The following is a 23,174-nucleotide window of genomic DNA, read 5'->3' on the forward strand; positions in this document are numbered from 1 at the left end:
ATTTAAAGTGAATTGCACACCCGCAAATTCCTACTTTCGTTAGAGAAAGTTGACAGCGTGTGTTACAAATACATATAGTCGATATAATTTCTCTTATTTCATAATAGCTTGCACGACCTTTGGTCAACTTTTTGAGTTTGAGTTTGATGGATATCATATTCCAACTGGCAAATTTTCAAGTCTAAAACATTTCTCTCTCTCTACAATCATTTTCTTGTCATCATCTGCACCGATATCATCATGCCAAACTACAATAGATTTATTGGTAGTATTTCTTTAAGGCGTAAACCGTCTTTAATTCGTGAATTGACAAAGAAACTTGCTTCAGCTCCGAAAGAAATGATACCATTATCAGCTGGAATGCCGAATGCAGAATTATTTCCTTTTATGGAAGCCAAAGTTAAACTCAAGGATAAACGAAACACCATTCTTACAATCGAAGGTTGATTCAATTTTGGGAAAAATAATTAATTATTGTTTTTCACTTTTTCCCTCTATTCTTTTATAATCGTGAAGGTGCCAAAATGAACAAAGCTCTTCAATATTTGCCAACCCAGGGACTTCCAGAATTGGTGGAAACCATAAAAAAACTACAGTTATATGTACACAATCCCCCTAATTGGGATAATTCCGATATTGTTATTACGTCGGGGTCACAAGATGGGCTTTGTAAATCATTTGAGATGTTGCTATCGAGTGATACACCTTGTGGACTCATTCTGGAGGAATTTGTTTATTCAGGAACGTTAGCCATTACAAATCCCTACTCTCCAAATTATACAATAGTGGCTTCAGATGGTGATGGAATGGATCCTAAGAATCTTGAGTCTCGTCTTGAAGAATCCTCCAACGCCAAAGTATTGTATATCAATCCAACAGGAATGAACCCCACTGGAACTGTTTTACCCTATAAAAGACGATGTCGTATTTACGAAATTTGCTGTGAAAAAGATATACTCATTCTAGAGGATGATCCCTACTACTACCTCCAATTTGCAAAAGAAAGAGTCCCCAGTTTTCTTTCCATGGATACTGAGGGACGAGTACTAAGATTTGATAGTTTCTCAAAGGTTCTGAGCTCTGGACTACGTCTAGGATTTGTGACAGGTCCTAAGACCTTGATTGAACGAGTTGTTCTTCACATGCAAGCTTCTGTTCTCCATGCATCCTCTTTGTCACAAGTCTTGGTGAATGAACTATTTAATGAATGGGGAATGGATGGATTTTTAAATCATGTCGACGAAATTGAACGTTTCTATCTAAACAAGCGGGACTTGATGATTTCAGCTGCAGACAAACATTTGAGTGGCCTTTGTGAATGGTCCATACCTGGAGGTGGTATGTTTCTTTGGTTAAAGTAAATCATATATAATTTAGAAATCACTGTGAAGGTAATGCTAAACATGATTCTTTTATTCCTATCATAGAATTTATGGTATAGATGATTCATGGGATATGATTATGGAGAGAGCTATGGCAAAAAATGTCATGCTTTTACCTGGAAAAGCATTTATGGTTGATCCTTCTAGGCCATGCTCATATGCAAGGGCTGCATTTTCAATGGCATCTGCAGATGATTTTAATATTGCATTCGAAAGACTTGCAGAACTTATCCGTGAGGAAAAGACGAAATAAAAATGCAGAACTTATCCGTGAGGAAAAGACGAAATAAAAATGCTATTTTATTTAAAACATAAGACTAAATAAAAATGATTCCAATATAATTATTATATGTTCAGCCACTGACTAAATTTTAAGTAAGTTTGACTTTTTTTATTGAACATAATTACGGACAGCTATTTATAATTTCCTAAGACATCCTTTATTTTTTTATCAAATTATCACACAGACTTAATAAATTTATTGATAAATAAAACTATACATAGAGTGGATAATTTATTGTTCAAATATAATTTGAAATATCATTGAATTGGGGGATGTTGGATCTGCGACGATGATTTCACATTCGGAACTCATCCCAAGCTCCAAAAGACTCTTTTTTAAGTTAGGTCGAGTTGCTTCCTCAATACTTGTTACATTTGGCATATATAGGGTCTTATTTTTACCCTCTTTAGTCATGGTCGTAACTCCTGGGCTTTTCATTCGATAGTCTTCAATTAGCTTGTTCAGGAGAGCTTGAAGTTTAACATCCGAGCTGATAGTAATTTTTTGAGTTCGCTGAGAACAGGCTAAACAGTTATCATTCTTGGTTTGCTCATAAGCATACGTGTAAATTCCATACGAATCACTAAACAATAGATAGTTTTGAAGAGGATTACAACATGAAGTAGCTAGTTTGAAGGTTTCAAGGGCACAGACAGCAGCAATGACGGCATTGGTAGAGGCCACTGCAGGGATAATACGCTTGACAACGCCTTGCGTCAATCTATGAGGAAATGAAAGGAGATTGAGTCTACTATTAGGGATCTGGTTATTAATGACATTACCTGTAGGTGAGGCCTTGGATGTTGTATTGAGAGGCTCTCTCCATGGATTTCTCATGTATCCATGAGATATGAGCGGGATCATCTCCATCTATAAGGGCGTCGAAGGGATTTTCTTTTGGCCAAAGAAGTACCTTGACATACTCTATACAATGCTCCGGAAGACGTGGAGTGTGAGCAATTGTGCAAAGTGGAAAATTGAGTTGAGGAGGGTAGAGATCCAAGGTACATTCAATACATGCAGTGAGTCCTGGAAGTATGACACGAGCGTTTCCCTTAAAGCCCTCCGTTCCCCCGTCAATGATGGGAATGACAGAGCTTTGAATGACAGATCCATCATCGTCATACTCAAGGAGCGAGACGACCATTCCGTTGATCCATCTCCTAGCTACAATGCTGTCCAAACCACAGAGAATGATGTGGAACTGTCGATAAAAGGATTCATCAAACTCTTGGATTTTCTTGTTATGAGGAATGACTTGAGCTCCTTTGATCCTTTTGTTGATGAATTCTGCAGCGGCCTCCGCCTTGAATTTCCCTACGTCCGTCGCACGAAACAAAAATTGACGATTCAAGTTGGAAACGTCAATCGTGTCCATGTCAATCACATTAATGGACTTGAAGCCCATGAGGGCTACATTTTTAAGAAGCTCACATCCCAATCCACCGGCTCCAATCACGAGAAGTCGGCAGGAACTCTGGAGGAATTTCAGGATCTCAGGTGAAGGCTCGAAATTCGCATGACAAAAAGGGCCTCTTCTCTCTAAAAGTTTCTTGACGTGACTCCATCGATTGGGAATCTCCGTGTTCTGGGGTGTGTCGACCTCCATAGACATCTCTTCTTATTAAATATTATTTATTAATTAGTAGTAATTCTTATCCAGTATACTTTTAATTTTTGATAACTTTTTATTTGATTGAGATATTTTGGGAAATGTCAAAGTTTCTCATTGGTTTAAAATTACCAACATAACATTTTTATTGGTTAACTGAAGAAAAATATATGAAGTCAGCTACAACAACTTATTTTAATTATACATCAATCAATCATAAAGATCACTAAACCATACATCAACAAATCGTTAGAGCCAATTTTTAATATAATTAATTAATACAAATATACTCCCTAATTTTCACCACATATAAGTCGATAATTTTACTAGATATTCTATCATGTAGCAATGTAGTGAACAATATTACATCCAAGCAACTTTACTGTATAAAATATTAACGGGAACTTTACGAAACCTAGCTACGTACAGTCAGAAGCTCAAATTTTATGCACAAGAATTACATTATATTTCTGTCAGGGGTTATAAAATATAAATTCTACGGCCTATATATCAATAATGTAAAATCAAATACATTATTTCTTGAGTTATTTTAAGTATGTTTATGCAATGATTAATTTATTAATCTTTTTTTATTTTAAATATACGGTTCATTGAAATATTCTTTAGTTAAAATTAATTATCTTAATAGTAAATTGTATAAAAGTTGATGTACTATAACATGAATTTATTAGTTTAAAAGAAGTCATTTACACATTAACATAAATTACTTAATATTAAGTAATCCATCCTCTTAATGGAATTTCATCTTGAAGGGTTGGGTGATTTTTTTAAACCAAATCTTTCTAAAATCAATTATTATTATTTATTGTTGTTGATGAAAATAGTATATGATGAAATAGTTGAAAAACGAAACAGCTGATTTGTATTACAAATATTTGACAAACACATACCACGTCAGAGGAATTTGATTCAATTATTTTTTTAGTAGGACATTGAAATGATCAATTTAACATTAAATTGGATATGTATATTATTTAATAACTAATTATTATCAAATAATTGATTCATTATAAATGCTTAATATGGACTTTCGAGACTCATTTTATATATATTTTCTCCCAAAAAATGGATTATAATTATTTTGAGTAATGATTTGACGTCATCAAATTTCAATGACGTCAATGGACTTCCACCTACAGTTGTGTGATTTCAGATTCGGGTCTGATTAGTGAAAATGCTTCGACGTTCCGTATCGGCTTCACGGATCCTTACCCGTACTGTTGCTCGTCGAAATGATCACTATTCCAGGAATTCTTCCTCTTCTAGCGGTGGTAAAACAAATCCTGTGGGTCCAGCAGTAGCAGCTACATCCAGCATTGGAATTGGAGGGTTAATGGGCTATGCATTTTTCGACCCTGGATTCCGTAAATCTGTTGAAAGTAATATACCAGGAGCCTCTGAGGTATTCTCCGCTGTTTTTGGCTCAACTGATGCTCCTAAAAAGGAAGTGACTCCTACTAAGCCAAAGCTTAAGATAACGCAAATCCCAGAGCCTGAAATCCTTGAGCCAGTGATTGAGCCTCCTAAAGTAGCCCCTATGCTAACGAAAGAAATAACGGAGAATACTCCCTCATCGCCTACTCCATCACCAACTCTGGAATCTTCGAATAATGAGCTAAAGGCCTCAATTCCATCAAATGAGTCCATGAATCAATATGAAAATATTTTTATTGAAAAGATGGCGTCTCTTAAGGAGATGATGAAGGACACTTCTACAGCTGCGACTGAGTCCAACGAAGCCACATTATCTCACATGAACCTACTACAACAAGTAATTATTTTATTTTTCCAAAAAGATTAATGAATTCTTCAAACTATTTTCCTAGGCCATGGAGTATCCAAATGAGCGTGATGATAACACATGGAATAAAGTATTCAATGCTGCTAGTTTGAAAAGGGAAACAACGAAAAAGGCCGGAGAGTTTATGGAAATGTCAAACAAAGCAATTAAGGAGCTCATTGATATAGTCGAGAAAGGGAAAACGGTATGTTTACTATAGACTTCTGGAATGGAAGTCTTTTTATGAAAGATATTAGCATACAGGGTGTATTATCTTTTAGGAACTTGAGGACAAGGGAATATTGTCAAAGGCAGGGGAGGAACTCAAAAAGGCAGTCCATGATCTTCAGAGCCTAAGTGACAAAATGGTTCAGGTTCAAAAAGATGCCAAAATTGTAGATGACTTCCGGGATTTGGTTGAAAAAGGGAAAAAAGCCATACAACAGGAGATTGCTTCCATCATTCCTCCTGGAGGTCCTGAAAAAAAAGAGGACTTTGAACTTTTTATTCAACATGCCTACAAGAAAATTATCTCTCTTGAGCAGGAACTAGCAAAACAAAAAACTCTGGAGCAACTTAAATTCAATCAACTGCTTGAAGATCTACGTGTAAGGCTCATATCAAATATTTTGTTTCATTTAGTAGTTCCGGAATGGTTTTCTCATTTTTCATCAGGTCGAAAAAAATATGGAGGCTCACAACACTATCCAATCTGCTCTTGATTCTCAAAGAATTGATTTTGAAAAGGATGTTGTTCGGGCTAAACAGGGTGTCCGTGAGGAAATGGAGGCAGAACTCCGTACTCAATTGAAGCGTCAAGCTGCTGCACATTTCGATCATTTAAATGATACTCGGGACATACAAGAAAAGGAAATTTCTAGGAAATATCAGCGTGAGCTACACGAAACCCTTTTGAAAGAATCCAGTACTCAAAAGGCTAAAATGGCTGAAATGACTGGAGCATATGAAGGTTTAGTCACTGCCTTGGAAAAAAGAGGTAATGCGGATAAAAATATTCTCTACGCTCAAAACCTATGGCTTGCTGCCACTAACTTGTATCAAAATGTACTTGAAGGTAAGATAGATTTTAAAAAAATAAATAAGAACTCCGTTTTAAATTTTCCTTCGATTTAGGTGGCATTCCATTAAAGTCAGGATTAGAGGAATTAATGAGCTACATATCCTCCGATGAAGATAAAAAATTCATCACCACAGTTTTAAAGTCTGTTGACTCAAGTTCTATTGAGTCTGGGGTTCCAAGTGATGAGGAAATGCGTCATCGATTTTTAAAAGTGGGGAAAATGGCTAATCAAACAGCTATGATTGGGTCAGAAGGAGCCTCTCCCTTCATCTATTTCCTCTCATACCTTCAGAGCAGATTCATTCGTACTCAAAATTTAGTAACGTCATATACAGAAGAAATAGATGCGGAGCAACTTGATACCCATGATATCATAAACCTTGCTCGATTCTCTTTGGATAGAGGAAATTTAGAACAGACCGTCAAATACATGACTCTTCTCAAGGGACAACCCATGAATATTGCTAAAGATTGGATTAAGGATGCCAGAAGTATCCTTGAAGTGAGACAAGCTTTTGAGGCCATCATTGCTCAAGCCTCTTCATCAGGTGTTCAATTTCCATCAAAGTAATATTTTTACAAAAAGCAAAGCAAAACTAAAAAAACAAAAAAACACTATGAATTGTTTTTGTTATCATAGAAAAGTAATTAAATAGAAGATAGGCCTTTATTGCATTTTATCTTAATAAAAATAAATGACCTGTTGATTTATTTAGTTAATCTTTTTCTATCTCATCTCAGGTAAGATCTTTACATAAATTACTTTGTAAATTTGTGAATCTTATTTATTAAATATTGCAATGAGCGACTTGGTATACCCTAAGAGGAATTTAGATAAGGTGCTTCTGAGATTCCATTTGAAATATACTTAAATAAAATATAAACTAACTCTTAAGTCATTAACTACACTCAAATAATAGGGGGGGGGGGCTTTGGATGGATTACAACTATCATATAGCAACAACAATAATAAAAAAATCAATTTCAAAAATTAATGGTATTGTCTCCTCCACTTTCAAGAACGGGACGTGAAGCCCGAATAAGGAAAGTGACAAAATGATTCTGGAGCTATTTTTTAGACACATTTACTTAGGGTCAATTTTAGTGTATTTTACTTTCTTTCCTTTTTGCAAATGACTTTTTTTAAAGGATAAAAATACATAAACTCGAACGTTTTTTTTTAAATAAATTGTATCTATATTTTATCGAATGACTGTTAATTATTTTTTTAAATATAACCTTTCTTTTTTAGTAAAGGGTGAATCCATTTTTATTTATGCTGTTTTGAAAAAAAATTCTCTTCAGTTTGCATAACTACATTTTCAAAAAGTTCTACTCAGCGCGGGGCCTGAGGCACTTGCCTCCCTAAAATCGATCCTTACTTATGTTCAACTATTTTAAAAAACTTATATTCATTCCCCATTCAGCTTTATTACACTGTCCTTATATAATAGGATGACTTTAGTTATGGTTTTCACCATAACCCTGTTATTGCATAAGATAATTATTTCTTATTTATTCTGGGCTCCAAGCGAAGTTGAAAAATTATTGCTTTTTGAGATTTAAGATTTCAAAATCTAAATATACTTTACATTATGATAGCGGATATTTTTATTGAACATTTCCTTACAATATTTGTCTAATATGGATGATAATAATATTAGTATGGTAATGGGAGCTAAAAATATCCTTTTGGACAAAAAGGTGACTTGTAGTATGATATGCAAAAGAAAAAGACCTAGTGGATTGTACTTCTAAAGTTATTTCTTTGCCAAATAAAGCTAAGTGTTGATGCATTAAAAGGATACTAATATTTTAGACTTATAGGTATATATATTTTTATTTTTGAAGAATAAACTGTTCCATAAACTCCTGTTGACTTTCTTCAACCTTTTTAAGAGCCTCATACTCGATCTTCAATCTCTCATACTGATTTTGTTTTTCCTTCATAAGAGCCGATAATTGCTGTATCTCCTTTTCCCTTTTCTTTTTGTAGGATTGAAGAAGATTTCGAAGTCCAAGGGTGCACATTTTTTCCTGCTCCACCTCTTTTGAAACAAGATCAAAGGTTTTAATAAAACCATCCGCCTTTTTCTGAAAATCACCCATTATATTGAGGAACTCATAGGAAGAGTCTTGAAGATCTTTAGCTTGAGTATCAGAGGCTTCATCAAGGACACGAATACGATTCAAATCGTCAAAATGAACTCCATGAGGCTCAAGATGAATTTTATTATTCATTGTGAGGGTTATTATTCCATAAATACTGGAGAGAAAGCTCGCCGATTGTACCTCAAAATAATGAATTAATTATTTATGAGTAGCTTGATTGAAAGGAAAAAAAAATAGCTCGTGGGTTAGGATACACGACTTTCTCAGTAAATTAAGCTCATACGACGTAAATGATAGTTAATACGAGTCTTCATATAAAGGACTCTTGATCAGCTTTATTGAGATGTATAATAACAGCAATAAAGATATGATTATTGTGGAATTGAGAAAATGTTATGGTGTTTAAAATTAAAGAGATTATCTGAATTGACAATATATTCTGAGACACAAGGTGTTAGATTAATTAATTATCAGTCACTTTTATAAGTACATACCATTATATCAAAAAGTCTACTACCTAAGCAAAGCAACACTTTTGAGTATTTAATGCTCCATAATTATTAGTAACTATAGCGATTTCGTGTGTCCATCAAAGGACTTTATTAATTAATGTAAGAATGTTGTAATCATCATTAGATTGTAAATGGATGAATATAATGTAAACACACTCCTTAGTTATTGGATTCGACTAGGACCCCAGAGGTGGCTTTGGAGGATTCTTCAGAGGCTGCTTTTCCTTGTTTCTTCTCTTCGGGAGCTCCTTGAATCCGAATGTTATGTTTGGCCATATACCCCTGGATTTCTTGTCCCTTCTCCGTCAACTGCTTTGTCAAAGTCTCAATGAGTTTATCCATTTTCTCAGAATTACTCTTTAATGCCGGTACAACATTGCCCACGTTTCTTTCCACAAGAACTCCGCCAACCATTCGGAAACATCTTCGGTCCTTTTCTACTTGATTTAAGGTCTCAAGAACCAACTTGTGTTCATTTAAGTCAGTCGTTAACTCAGAAACTTTGTTTGCGAGGGTCCTTTGCTCGTTTCGTAGTAGATTAAAGCCGTTAAGGATCTCTTCCTGCTTTGCATTTGGCTTCATCATCATTCCTGCCATGTTTTGAGAGTATATATTTAGAGACGGAGTTGGGATGTTGTTGAGTAAATCGTGAGATTTTAGGTAAACACGAGTAAATTAAGCTGAATCAGTGAGCCTTCAGCGGACAAGGAGTTGCTTGCAGTTGCTTCTAGCTGATGGAGAAGGTGTGAAGAAATGTTGGAAATTTGAGCAATAGATGGCGTTAACTCTCATCTCTAAATAATAATTTTCATTCACCGGAGAGGTATTATTCAGTTAGATTTAGAGCTCAGATAATGGAATCAGTACATAATTTTAAGGAAATTTTCAACATTTTCGATTATAATGTCGAAGGAATTGATTCCATATTATGTTAAATCTATTTTTGTAAATATAATAATTGCTACAATGCAATAAACGAAGCTGTAGGGAAGACCGGGACAGTTTTGGCACTTTATTTTAGGTCATTATACCAAAATTTAACACAAAATACCTAAACATGTCTGTTATTGTTTTAAATCAGTCAGTAATTTTTCCATTAGCACTTGAATGTTGCAACAGTTAAAATAAATTGAGCTTTATTCCGGAAATTCCGGAAATTAGGATAAATGATATTTTTTCAGGAATCTTTAATAGATTTTATGGTGTTAAATTAATTATTATTATCATACAGTACATTATTGTCATTAAGATATGATACAATTTATATTATGAATGATCAATATTAATATAAATCGAAGAAATTCTCTCCCAAAAACCTCTTCAGAGCCCTGCTCTGGCTAATTAATACGATTGATGTGAAATATAACTAGTGTCGAGTCAGTCCTTATTTATTCGGTCCAGTCCAGTCTTAGGACCGGTCCTTAATAAGACTGTCGGTCCTTCGGACTGTCACTAATATAACTAATTAAAAAAAAATACAGTAACGTTATCTTGGACCGAACTTCATAGGTTTTTACGACTGATATGTATAAAGGTAACTAGAAATTTCTAGTTACCTTGATATATATCAGTCCTAAAAACTTATATATATCTAGGACTGTACTGGACTGAAACCTTCAGTCCTAAATAATGACTGACACAACAATAAATGTATTTATATAAAATAATAAAGAAGAACAAACAATATGAAGAAAATTCAACTTACCCCTTTGCTCTGAGTGTTACAATATCTCAAATATATCCTCTATGATGAACGACTTATTAATTTTGATAAAAATACATTAACTGATAGCAAAGAATCAATAATTAATAATATTTTAAATAATTTAAGTTTCAATAAAAACTGACTAGTACATTATTTCAAAAATATTGTTCCTCTAAAAAATTGCTTTACCCCTCAAAATTAGTTTTACCAATATCTGAAAGAAAAGGAGACAGAAGGATTTATCCCCCTCATTAACTCATGTTACAAATTGACTATGATGTATATTAGTAGATTCTATAATTGTGACTGGATTATCGAATCAAATTCAATTCTAATCTACCATGGCTTGTAGAAGAGGAATCGTGAATTGTAATTCTCAATTATTCCAGAATCGTCTATGCCAGGGGTCCGGTAATTTTTCTTAGCCCAAAAGAACTTTTAGTCAAATTAATTTACCCCAAACTAGTGGCATAATGCTTATTTCATTTAAGAATAGAAATTAAAAGTTCATCTTTATGACAACTTAATAAGTAATAAGTTATTACTAATAACCCACTAGAAAAATTACCCAAAAATTTTTCTCTCTTTCTTCTTGTTCCCCGACCACTCGCCTATTCTCTAGTTTAGACTTGACCGAGTACATAAAAAAGTAAAAATAGTTGTATTCATAGTCCATAGATGAAAATAATATTATACAAATCGTACGGCACACTTAAACTTGCAATATATTGAATTTAATTATAATTAAAAAGACCGAAAAAATGAGAGCCGTTCAGTTTTTTATTGAGAGGAAGCACACACATTGCTTTAAAACGAGCGGGAGCACGCCATCAAAAATAGTAACTGAGTGGGAGCAGGACCACGCTTAGGAATTCTTGAGCGGAATAATACTGTGGATAAAAACTGTTTTTTGCGGATAATTATTTTTCTAATATTGTAGTCCATTTGATTTGTTTTATGTAACTTAAATCATGTTAATTATTAATTCTTTTGCTATCAGCCAATATAATTTTATCAAAATTCACGTAGCGATGAGGAATTTGCATGGATGAAATTTAATTTTTTGAATTTCTAAAGCAAAAAAAAAAAAAAAAAAAAAAAAAAAAAAAAAAAAATTGTTGTAAACAGCTCTGAATTTTTTAAATTTTTTTCCAAAAAATTTAATCTTTGAAACTTAATTTTTAGATTTTTTTCCCAAAAAATTTAATTTTCTGTAAATAGCTATGGATTTTAAAATTTTTATTCAAAAGCTTAATATTTAAAATTTAATTTTTGATTTATTTTTTCAAAAGATTTAATTATTTGTAAACAGTAGGGGATTTTTTTTCTCTCAAAAAATACTATAATTTTTTGATTTTTTTCCAAAAAAATTCCAGAAACCAAGCAATTTGTGGGGAAACTATTTACTGCTTTAATCTTTAAATAGTTTCAAACAATAGCAAAAATATGTAGATATGATATGCAGAGGCGTCTACACGGAGAATGGGATGTGGGGACTGTAGCCCCTTCCCCAATATAAGGGATTTTTACTTTTTACTAGAATGTTTTTTTTGGTCATGATGAAAAATTTGTAGGCAAAAATAGTTGAAATATTTAAAAAAAAAAAAGAAGAAGAAAGTCATTCGGCCAAATTATGCAGCACAGCAAAAAATTTAATACTTTGAATTTTTTTTGTCTAAAAAAATTACTATTTGAAATTTCTTTTTGGAATTTTTTTGTAAACAGCTGTAAATATTTTTTCCAAAAAAATTATTCTTTTGTGAATAGCTGTAGATTAATGAAATGTTTATCGAAAAAATTTAATATTTAAAATTTTTTTCGAAAAAAAATTAACTTTTTGTGAATAGCTGTGAATTTTTGAAATTTTTTTGAAGAAATTAAATTTTTTGTGAACAGCTACGGATTTTTGAAATTTGTTTTAATTTTTTTTTATGAATAGCTATGGATTTTTTTCACAAAAGTTCCAAAAAATTAAGCCCTCCCCCCCAAATTTAATACTGTGGACACCCCTGGTATGTTATGTTAAAATTTTACAATTTTTCAAGCCAGCTCTGATTAATTGAGCCAAAACAAAAAGTGTTGCCACTGCCCCGTCTCCCCTACGTTCAATCACCATGAACATTTAATACGTTTATGCATCAGGTATTATGTCTCAGCAAAAAAATACATCAGACGAAAAGTCAAAAATTTCTTTCATATTATCAAAAATTGAAGTAAGAAATGAGATCAAAATATGTAATAATTTTGAGCTTTTTTAGTGTAATTAAAGCTGTGTGGATGATCGAATGTAATGAATATTGTAGACAATACGACTCTAATCGATCTACTCTTGTTGTCAAGGATACATGTAAGGAAAGCTATTTTTATTTTGAATATGTTTTGTATATTAGAAAATATATTGCCATTCACATGAATTACTATGTATTAGTATTTATTAATTATGTATAGATGGGTATATGTACTAGTGATGGGACTATTAATCGGGAATCGGAGAATCAGATGTTTTTTCTGGAAGAGGGATCAGGATCGGGAAAATATTGTTTAATTCTTATTTATTACTCTTTAAAGTTATGAAAAAAAAACAAAAAAAATAAAATAACGCTTTTTACTAGAAAATACTAAATTTATTTTGTAAATTATTTTTTTCAAAAAAATTTATTATCTCTGAATAACTATGTATTTTCAAAAATTTTCTCCAAAAAATTTAATATTAGAAATTTAATTTTTTTGAGAACAGCTGGGGATTTTAAAAATTTATTTAAAAAAAATTTAATATTTTAAATTTGTCTCCAAAAAGGTTTTTTTTTGTGAGTAGCTGTGGATTTTTGAAATGAGAAGGACTTATTCTTATAACCCCTCAGTCTTACTCTCCGCCCTTCATAAGCAAATACATTTGTGGTAACAATGTGTAGTTTATACGTATATGCTCTCTCTTCAAAATGCTGGAATTGGGAGAACAGCTTTAGAAACTAAAATAACATATATTTAGATAGTAACTACAAAAAGCCAGGTCCTTTTCCATTATAGTATTATTTTCATCTATGATCATAATGTTAACAGCTTAGGAAAAGAAAAGCCAACTAAAAAATGCCAACAATTAGCATCAATTTTTTAAAAGAAAAGAACTCTTCTAGCGTCTTTTTTAATAAATGGTAGAAAATCAATTTTTTTCTGTTTCATGGCCTTCTTTTCCTAGAAAAAATATTTTTTTTTACTTTTTTAAATAACCCTTTAGTTTTATTTTTTTCTTCTCCGTGTATATATATATATATATTATACCGAGGGGGGAGCGGGTCCTAAAGCGAGGTCTGGGAAAAATGCCCCTTCTAAAACCGACTCTGCATGTACTCAAAATTTTTTGTTTTCAATCTGTTAATTAATTTTTTGATCTCAACTTGTACGCATAATATATAATAGTCCAGGGGCACAGTTATGAATTTTAAACTTAAGAGAAGGGACCCTTCCAGAGTGGCACTATAAAAATGATGCAAAATCAGTTAATTTGCACCTTCTAATGGCTTCCGATGAATTTTATCTTTTATGACTGTGGATTTCTTATAAGATCTAAATATTTCAGCGGGTCGTTTAGGAAATGCTATTTTTTCATATCAAGTTCTTTTGGCTCTACAGATTGGTTTTGGGTATGAAGCATATATGGGTGAACAAATAAATCGAACATTAGGTCCCTACTTTGATAATCTAAGAATACCAGTGGGATCAAAAGAAATTTGTGGTTTTGAAGGACTGGAAAAATGGATAAAGTGATGTGAAACACTCTATTCTACATAACATCTTTATGAATTTAAATAATTTTTAATTAATTTTCAGAAATCACCTTTACGAGACAAAATCAAGCAAGATTGAAAGTCTCATCATCAAGCATACTGGTCAAAAGCCAAAACGTGATTCGGCTGGAAAGTTGATCATTTCTCGAGAGGATATTGTCAAATATAATATTGACATTGATGGGTAAAATTTAGTGCCTATTTTTGCAAATTAATAAATTAGTCTCTATTCCAGACTTGTCCATTCCAACGAATTCACAAAGCTTGAAGAGCTTCAAATACCCGATTCAAGTTTCCCCTGGGAAATATGGCAGAAGCTACCATTGACAGGTTTAAAAAATGATGAGTTAAGAATTGGAAAGGCTTTTATCCTATACCCAGGAACTTTTAAAATAAGTTTAGAAGATCATAAAATGATGGCATCCGGTTAGTACATTCGACATTTTTAAAGAATAGATATAGGTATTCAATGAAATAAAAACAAACTTCTTTCATTTAATAAATAGTCCCAAATATGGCTCAAGAATTAAACAAGGATCTAAGAATTAGAGATACATATTTGAATTCAGCTCAAAAAACAATCCTTACGGTTTTTAAAAAGTTCGTTTCATCAAAGAAAAAGAGGAAGTCTTACAAACCAAAAAAGATTATTTACGTTGGAATACATTCTAGGTTCTTGGAACATTGATAGTACAAACGAAGATACTAATGAGCTTTCAATCTTTCTCTTAGGAGAACGGATCATTTGGCTTTAGAGAGAGTGAACGGCTATAAAGAGATCAAACCAAGTTATTTCATCGAGGCCATGCATCTTTTTACGTAAGTAAAGATATTATTACTAACAATTAGTGAATTGTCATAATAAATGAATATCCTCACTCCTCAGAAAACATTTTGGTGATAAGGTGATATTTCTCTACGTCTCAGATGATTTAGATTGGGGAATCAAACATCTAGGACCTCGAACACAGAAATCAGGTAATTTGTATTTCGTTGGTGAAGGACATGGCACCAAGGAGGATAGGTAAGGCACTACATATTCAGATACTTATGCAGTAAATATAAAAAAACAACATACTTTAAGTATTGGCCATGACTTGGCTGTGATGAAATCCTGTAATCATTCCATTATTACTCATGGAACGTTTTCCTATTGGGCAGGATTTCTTTCAAATGGCATCGTAGTATTACCAGATCATATTCACCAGTTTAGGTAAATCCGTTAAATATTAATTAGAAGTAATTTGTGCTCCATATGTTTAATTTCAGAACAGAGAATGAAATGCGTGAAGGTATCAGTGACGATCCAATAAAAAATCCCATAGAGAGACTCTATAAATTTATTTAATATAGTCTTTACTGAAACAACCAAAGAAAAGCCAATTAAAGTATGTTTGTACAAATGGCTCTGTAATATACATGATTTTGGATGGAATCCTAGTAGAGTAAAAAAATACACTTTGACTTATCTTAGTTAAATCATACAGGGAATACTAAATACATGGAACACGTTCTCTTTTCTCCCCCCACCTTTTTTGTACCTACTAAAGGAAGGAAAAATATTTAAAAGAGAATACTCATTGTCTCATCTATTAGTATTCACTATTCAGTAATCATATTTATTACTTCTGTGCACTAGAACAATCTTATAGTACCTACATATCTATGAATAAAACAAAATATTAAGTATTTTCAAATATTTATAATTCAGATTTTAATTTTTTTATCTGATTGTTTAGAATATGAATTTCTTTTTCTATTACAATTAATCTTGTTATTAGAATCACAAAGTTTTTACTGCATATATATATATATATAAAAGAACATACATTAGGAAAAAATGAACCAATCACAACAAAAATCGTTTAGCCAAATCAAATTCATTGAAGAAAAAATTAGTTCCCTATCAGCTTTTATAAAAACAGATCGAGGATGACCCATTGCCATTAGAGAATTAAGTATTTCTTGACTATTAAAGCTACACCCCAGAACACAACAAGTTAACATGTTGGAAGTTATCGAGCACGGCTCAATTTATCAACTAACTCTTAAGTTTAAAAATTATTAATTATAATTTATAACCCTTTTTCGCAACGAAGAAGTATTGAATTCAATTTAATGTTTATTTTGGTGATCCATAATTTCGAACTCGATTACTTTTTAACTCACGCAATCTCCTTACACATAACGTGCAACTATTGTTTATATTAAGGTTGCGTTCACTACTATGGTAATGAGTCCATGTACAAAATGCAAGAAAAGAGAGAAGTAATCCCCGAACAATAAATAATGACAAAAGAAATAAGGAATTTCTTATTCATACAGACTGTATGAGATTAATTTTTATGTAGGAGAGGTTGTGTGAGAATATATGTCGAATATATTCCGTAATAATAGTATTCTACAGTAATAAGTAGTGATGTGCCGCGAGCTAAATTTTGTTGCATGATTATTTTCTGGTTAAAAACAAAACAAAAAACACTTTACTCGTTGGTCATTTGAATACTCATTATTCCTCTGAATACTCGTTATTCACTATAACACTTTTGCTCTCTAAAAAATTCGCAACACAAAAAATCATATTCTTTAAAGAATTATTGAAACTTTTAATATAAAAATTGTTTTCGTGATTTATTTTCCAAAATTAACTTAAAAATTAGTTTAATTTATTTGAATCGTTGTCATAAGCGCAATTCAACACTTTATATAGCCTACACATCAATAATATAGTCTGGTTATAACTTATAAGCTATAAAAATAGGTTTTTAGTGGTACTGATGCTTATTGATATGAATGCATATGAAAATATGTAGAAAAATAAAAGTCTTTATATACAGTTAATATTTATTTTTTACATATTCATCCTTAAGGAAGGAAAATACGTTACGGTACGGTCTGAGGAGGACTTTTGAGTGTGTGCTTAATAAACTGTGTAATTCGAAGCAATGTCAATTACTCCCACTAGTCTAAAAAAATCAAACAAAGTTTACTTTTCAAACCAACTGGGGGTAAGAGTACACATTGCACAAAAGTCAACATGTTTCTACATAGTGTTGCCACTGAGAAAACACAAATTCTAAATTTCAGAAAGAAAGGAAGTGAGTCCTGGAATATTTACATCTTACAATGGGCTTGAAAAAGAAAAACAGAGAATCCCATGTTTTTGGGAGTTCGGGTATAACTCGGCTTTTTATGACTACGAGCAGAGTTTTTTTTTAAGTCGTTTTTTATTTACTCCATAAATTCGAGTTGTAATTTACGAGTTTTACTCGTGGCACATCACTTGTAATAGTTAATCACGACTAGCTTTTTATCCGCTCTCAACCTCGACTGACAAAAGGGGAAAGGAAAAGTTTGATAAAAACATATGGGACCTTGCCTTCTGTATTTTTCTTGTAGCCAACTGCTAATTATTATTTAGCGAATAGTTATATGTATTAAATTAATAATCTTACCATATAGAAGAGTCGAATTCTAATCGAAGCCCCTTGACTTATATTAATTAATATAAAAATTCAAATCTTTTGTTACACCATTTTGAGTTCATAATACGGAGAGTCAGCTAATGAAAATTTATGAAAACACCTTAAAGGAAAATACACATCTTTATGTATTTAAAAAAGCGAGTCATGAATAGATCATTTTCATATGACGTCAACATTGATGGTGTAGAGCATTTTGGGTGCCTAAACCACCAAGTTTTACAACAACGAAAGCCTTTTTTCATTAATATTAAGGAAACTAGTGAACTATTAGTTATCAAAATGGGGTTTACAAATATATATATGTAAACCTTACGGTATATCAAAATTGTATTCCTATATTGCTTAGTTTAGCTATTATATACCTGACCCTAAAATGTATATATATATATATAAAGGTTTTACCTTTGTAAAATCGTTAGACAATCTTATTTCCATATTTCAAATAAAAAGTAACTACGGAAAGCCTAAGATATTTTTCTCTAATTATCCGACTTTTCTTGTTGCTAATCGATCAAAAAAATAGTTAAAATCTAGCAATTTTTAGTACATATTGCTTTGCTTTAATTCAAATGTTAGTGTTTATCATTTGCATCACGTTGTGTTTAATGTAAATGTTAAGTCTTATTTTATTCTTAAAGCCATTTGATGAAGTTTTATCAAATTTTATTGTAAATTTGTCTATTTAATCTATTAAAAATAACCTGAATAAATTTATGATGTCAGTCAAAACAGTCTATATTAATTTTGAAGTCCTTTGAAGAAAGGATGAACTGGAAAAATTTAAGATATACATCTTTTAATGTTGGTTAGTCGAGTTTGAAATAGGTATTTCTCAAGTCGTAACCTTTATTGTATCCTGCAACTTTTCCTCCAAAAAGAAACAGAAAAAGACCCAAAATTAGGTGGCAGTACTGTAGAATTCAGCCAATTCTTCCAAAATATGGAATTATAATTCAATAATTATTGGAAATTCTTCACAGCTGGACAGTTATTAATTCTAATTCAACCAATCAACGTTCAGAACACTAAGTAGGGGAAAATAATGCAAACAAATTGACAGATGACAAAAAAAATACAGAGTAATTTTTATTTGAGGTATCGCCGTGTGACTTTTGTTTCTCTAGATCCTTTGAAATCATTCAAATGAAATCCTTAAAATTTTGTTTCCGACCATTTGAAAGAGTGGAAGTCATAAATTAAATCAAAAATCCTCTTTTATTCATATTATATGTAGCAATGGCATTTTTCATTGGCTAAAAAGAAAAATTGGGATAAGAAGGAATTTTCTTTTCTTCAGCTGATGTCATAATTATTTAACTCCTTACTTAAGTCCTCTTCTACCTTATTCGATTATACTTAAAAACTGATTGAACATTCATGTGTGCTCATAAAAGACGGAGAGTTGTTGTCAGAGTTATCATGCTCCTTTTTCTTTTTTTTTAACATATTTATAATGATTTTTTTTATTTATCAAAATCGTTCTCAAAACTTTAGAAGGTGTTTAATATTCTTTAATATCTATATTTATCGATTTTGAGCGTTTAAAAAAAGTTATAGGGACTTGCTTGAAGAAATCAATTTTTTTATGTCACATTTTCCCTATTTTTATTGATTAAAAAAAATAAAGAAGTTTGAGCTGCAATAAGCCGACAACAATTCAAAGTTTGATAAAACTTTATAAATTATAAAGTGAAGTGGATTACTGAATGATTTCAAAGTTTTAATAAAAAATATTATTAATTGTAAATTTTATTACATTTTTTTCTTTGTGCATGTATTGTGAATTTTCTTACTTTTGTTAAAAATCAATTTTTGTAAAATGAAATACAATGAATGACTTTATTAAAAAAATATTTTTTGTAGAACTATATATAACTGTCATAAATATTATTTATGTTGTCCCAAAAATATGAATCCTTCCTATTCAAAGAAGGATGATAACTATGCGGAAAAATAAAAACCCTAATGTTAAATAAATTTTAAGAGTGAGTTATTAGAATGTTATGACGACTAATGTATAAAACGCAGAAAATTATTTTCTCATAGAAGATAATCTAGATTTTTGTAGTTGCTAACTTAAATATATGTTTCTTTATTTGTAAAAGCTGTCGTCAGCATTGACATCCTCCCTATATAATTATTCATAGCTAGATATGGAGGGGAATTTGTGTTTATGGGCTTTATTTCATCGCTGCTCTAAGCTAATTTAATGAAAGGTCATCTCCGAAACATTCTTCAAACTGTCAAGGTTACTCAAGTAATATATATAAGAGGATAGAGGGTGGTGTCTGACCTCAACGTGAAGATGGTAGCATTAATAGATAAAAGCTAGTCATATCCATCTAACATCTGCTCTCAGTTACTCACCAAAGTTTCAGCCATTTGAATGCTCAGTTGTCGTTTGAGTGAGTTGATGTGAGGGTTTTTGTGGAAATCGACAAAATCGATTATGAAGCTGTCATTAAATATTTTTTTTTGAAAGTGTAACCTTTAAATAGATTCAAACAATAACATAAATATAAAGACTTGTTGTATTAAAATTTGACACGTCTAACTCAATCCAACTCAGAGTAATTGAACCAAAAACAAAAAGTGTCTTGTGAACAATTATTTTGCAAAGAAAAATGCTGAGTAATTCTTGGACGGATTACATATATCTCTGAAACATTGCTCGGAGAAGTGTGTAGAGTTACAAGGAGGCTAAGTTGAAAAATAAAATAAAAAATTCGGAAAAAATGTCTTGTATCTTTGTTGGGTCAGAAACTAAATACACAATCCTTGTACATACTCTTCAGGGTTTGAATCCGTTATTTTTCGGTTCTTTCTTTTTTTAGTATACCGGTGAACAATATTATTTGAATCTCTGATAATAAGTAGTAATGCAAATTGTCTGTATTTTTTAGCTGGTCCGTTTTTTTGGAATTGGTCATCTGAAGAATTAATTTTCTTTTCCTTGGAAGTTTTCATTATTATTTAATTCCTGAGACACGAACTTCCTTTCCTACTACATTCAAAAATACTCAAAATCCTATTGAACATTCGTGTGTGCTCATAAAAGATGGAGAGTAGCCTTGAGGATTTGTCACAGATTTATAATTGTAAGCCCTTCTTGGACTCAGAGTAGAATTGGGGATTCACATCGGAGTAATTCTTGTAAATGTCCATGTTTATTTCCTTCTTCCCTCCTCCCTCGTCACAGCTGTGATTTTCATCACTAATAATATTCCTCTACTTTCTTCCCTTTTTCTTCACTTAAAATTTATGTAATGATGAAATGAACGGACTCTATCTACCATCATTATTTGAGAGCATTATTCATTAATGTGCATGCATATATCACTTAAATGATCTCTGTCACTAATTATAATTAGTGACAGAGTCAAAAAAGAGATTAAAGGTTAAAGATTATAATCTTTAATTTGATTCCTTAAAGATATAATCTTGATGAAATGGCAGAAATCAAATAGGTACATTGCCGGGCACACAATTAATTTTGAAAAATAAAATAAATTTTCATATCCTTTACCATATTCTATTTTAATCATTTCATTATGTGGATGGTATATGAGATATAACGGATAAGGCTGAGGACTACTTTGATGCATCATTAATCTTCTCCATAATGGCAATCATTACAATGTTACATTAGCAACTTTTATTCGAGGTACTTTAACTTATGTGTTAATGTTTCAGGTTTTTATTTACTTTTTTATATCGTGAGTATTGAATTCAGTGAATCCTACTATAACGACTAGCTTTTTCATTCACTCTCAATCTCAATTTCCAACGGGGAAATTGGAAAAGGACAAACATATGCTAACTAGTCTGTACAGTATTTTTCTTGTTGTCAACTGCTTATGATGATTAGATAATAGTTATAACTTATTATTTATGCTGAATTGACAATCTTACGAAGTATGAAATGACAGGAATTCTAAATGAAGTTCCTTAATTTATATTAACAAATATTAAAACAAAACCATTCTATGTAATTCTTGTTGAATCGGTCTAAAAAATGAAAAAGACTGCTGTCCGGTCCTAATTAATTTTGTCAGTCCAAGGACCGGTCTTTATCATTCTTTTATAGAAACTACAAAAGTTGAAATTATGTATTTACTATCTAAACTATTTCAACTGTTGAATTTTTATCTTAACCTCTTTTAAAGAGACGCTATTCCTGAATTTTAAAGTTGGAGCTGTGTGGCTAGAACGTATAATGCTCGAAGTATTATACGTTCTAGTTATGAACTAGTTATCTAGTTCTTTGTTTTTATTTTCTTCAATCCTATCCAAGATAGCAGGGTCCGTAGGACTAATGAATAGTGAAAAAGATCGGACTGATTTGAAAAAAGATTGAAAGGGGGACAGAAAAAAATACTGATTAAGAGCGTACTCCTAGGACCGATCCAACACTTTTTGAGGTTATAATACATCGAATCAGCTGCTATTCATACAAGAGTCAATTTATGCAAATAAATGAAAACAGCTGAAAGGAAAATACCAAACATCTTTGTTTATTTCAAAAAGCAAGCATTATGTTGGGGAAACAAATAAAATATATAGGACTTCGATCTTTTTTATCTTCATGCAAATTCGACTGCAAAAACGGGAAGGAAAACTTTGCAAAAAACAACAAGATATTGTTGATAGCCAGACCCATGGGGGGGGGGGTCTATGAAGGGGTGTTACATCCCCTAATTCAAATATGGCGATCAAATTTGTCGAAAAGACATGAATAGATCATTTTTCAGATCAAAAAACATTCCTCAAAGTTTTTTTTTGTTCAAAAATACCAATTGTAGTTAGATATCTGTAATTTTCTTGTTATCAACTGTTAATTATTCTATTCACTGAATTGATAATTTTATCAATGTAAAAGTATGAGACTAAGTATGAAATGACAGGAATTTTAGAAGTAAGTCATTGATTGATATAATTTAATATAAAAATAAAAGTCCTGTATGCATTATCATAGATGGAAATATTATTATTTCTTTTCATATTATATAGAGCCAGCTGCTTTTAATTATACAAGAGTCAACGCATGAAAGCAGCTGAAAAGAAAATTGATTGTTGATTTCAAAAAACTGGTCGTTATAGAGGAGTCAAAGAAAAGTCCATAGGAAGTTCAATTTAAAATCTTATGTCTGTGTTCAAAATTGAGGTAGAGAAGGATTCATCACATGAAAAGTACAGTAGTAATACTTGGAATCAAAGAAATGAATCAAGTGGGAAAAAGCTACCGTTACCTCCAGTAGATTTAAGAACTGCGTGAAATATTTTACCCCTCCTGCTAGATGTTGCTTTTTATGATACCACAGATGACGTACCTTTATCGTTTTCTTTCATAACGTATGTAATTTTCTATTCCATTTGCAGAATTTACCTTCTTAATTCAATTAAAAGAGTGAAATGG

At 31.6% G+C, this 23,174-nt stretch overlaps 6 protein-coding genes across 11 annotated transcripts; 3 read left to right on the forward strand and 3 right to left on the reverse strand.

Moving 5' to 3' along the window:
- The first annotated feature begins 38 nt into the window (after positions 1-38).
- Positions 39-1,879, forward strand: LOC121122395 (kynurenine/alpha-aminoadipate aminotransferase, mitochondrial). 2 transcript variants are annotated; one of them, XM_071889986.1, is made up of 4 exons: positions 39-442; positions 517-1,357; positions 1,428-1,601; positions 1,639-1,879. In XM_071889986.1, the coding sequence occupies exons 1-4, from the start codon at positions 241-243 to the stop codon at positions 1,670-1,672; spliced, it is 1,251 nt and encodes a 416-aa protein (XP_071746087.1). In that variant the 5' UTR covers positions 39-240; the 3' UTR covers positions 1,673-1,879. The 2 variants fall into 2 exon arrangements, with proteins under 2 accessions (XP_071746087.1, XP_040573316.1); XM_040717382.2 differs by having other exon boundaries at positions 1,428-1,724.
- Uba3 (Ubiquitin-like activating enzyme 3) lies at positions 1,722-3,643 on the reverse strand. The gene is made up of 2 exons (XM_040717363.2): positions 2,448-3,643; positions 1,722-2,386 (listed from the first exon to the last, which is right to left on the reverse strand). The coding sequence occupies exons 1-2, from the start codon at positions 3,278-3,280 to the stop codon at positions 1,897-1,899; spliced, it is 1,323 nt and encodes a 440-aa protein (XP_040573297.1). The 5' UTR covers positions 3,281-3,643; the 3' UTR covers positions 1,722-1,896.
- A 578-nt stretch (positions 3,644-4,221) lies between these two features.
- Mitofilin (inner membrane mitochondrial protein mitofilin) lies at positions 4,222-7,043 on the forward strand. Its single transcript, XM_040717351.2, has 5 exons — positions 4,222-5,069; positions 5,125-5,283; positions 5,360-5,686; positions 5,754-6,153; positions 6,213-7,043. The coding sequence occupies exons 1-5, from the start codon at positions 4,473-4,475 to the stop codon at positions 6,728-6,730; spliced, it is 2,001 nt and encodes a 666-aa protein (XP_040573285.1). The 5' UTR covers positions 4,222-4,472; the 3' UTR covers positions 6,731-7,043.
- A 904-nt stretch (positions 7,044-7,947) lies between these two features.
- IFT20 (intraflagellar transport 20) lies at positions 7,948-8,546 on the reverse strand. Its single transcript, XM_040717340.2, has one exon. The coding sequence runs from the start codon at positions 8,398-8,400 to the stop codon at positions 7,999-8,001; it is 402 nt and encodes a 133-aa protein (XP_040573274.1). The 5' UTR covers positions 8,401-8,546; the 3' UTR covers positions 7,948-7,998.
- A 16-nt stretch (positions 8,547-8,562) lies between these two features.
- On the reverse strand, positions 8,563-11,087 carry LOC121122356 (prefoldin subunit 2). The gene has a single exon (XM_040717330.2). The coding sequence runs from the start codon at positions 9,378-9,380 to the stop codon at positions 8,943-8,945; it is 438 nt and encodes a 145-aa protein (XP_040573264.1). The 5' UTR covers positions 9,381-11,087; the 3' UTR covers positions 8,563-8,942.
- A 1,409-nt stretch (positions 11,088-12,496) lies between these two features.
- On the forward strand, positions 12,497-18,487 carry LOC121122322 (uncharacterized). 5 transcript variants are annotated; one of them, XM_040717293.2, is made up of 11 exons: positions 12,497-12,701; positions 12,747-12,835; positions 14,051-14,249; positions 14,317-14,457; positions 14,509-14,699; positions 14,780-14,945; positions 15,006-15,092; positions 15,160-15,297; positions 15,358-15,486; positions 15,543-15,661; positions 17,144-18,487. In XM_040717293.2, the coding sequence occupies exons 1-10, from the start codon at positions 12,622-12,624 to the stop codon at positions 15,619-15,621; spliced, it is 1,299 nt and encodes a 432-aa protein (XP_040573227.2). In that variant the 5' UTR covers positions 12,497-12,621; the 3' UTR covers positions 15,622-15,661; positions 17,144-18,487. The 5 variants fall into 5 exon arrangements, with proteins under 5 accessions (XP_040573227.2, XP_040573235.2, XP_071746103.1 ...); XM_040717301.2 differs by lacking the exon at positions 17,144-18,487 and having other exon boundaries at positions 12,501-12,701; positions 14,066-14,249; positions 15,543-15,979; XM_071890002.1 differs by lacking the exon at positions 17,144-18,487 and having other exon boundaries at positions 12,603-12,701; positions 14,119-14,249; positions 15,543-15,979.
- Positions 18,488-23,174: the final 4,687 nt, after the last annotated feature.

The sequence above is a fragment of the Lepeophtheirus salmonis genome, chromosome 1, assembly GCF_016086655.4.
Source record: "Lepeophtheirus salmonis chromosome 1, UVic_Lsal_1.4, whole genome shotgun sequence".
NCBI classification, from domain to species: Eukaryota; Metazoa; Arthropoda; class Copepoda; order Siphonostomatoida; family Caligidae; genus Lepeophtheirus; species Lepeophtheirus salmonis.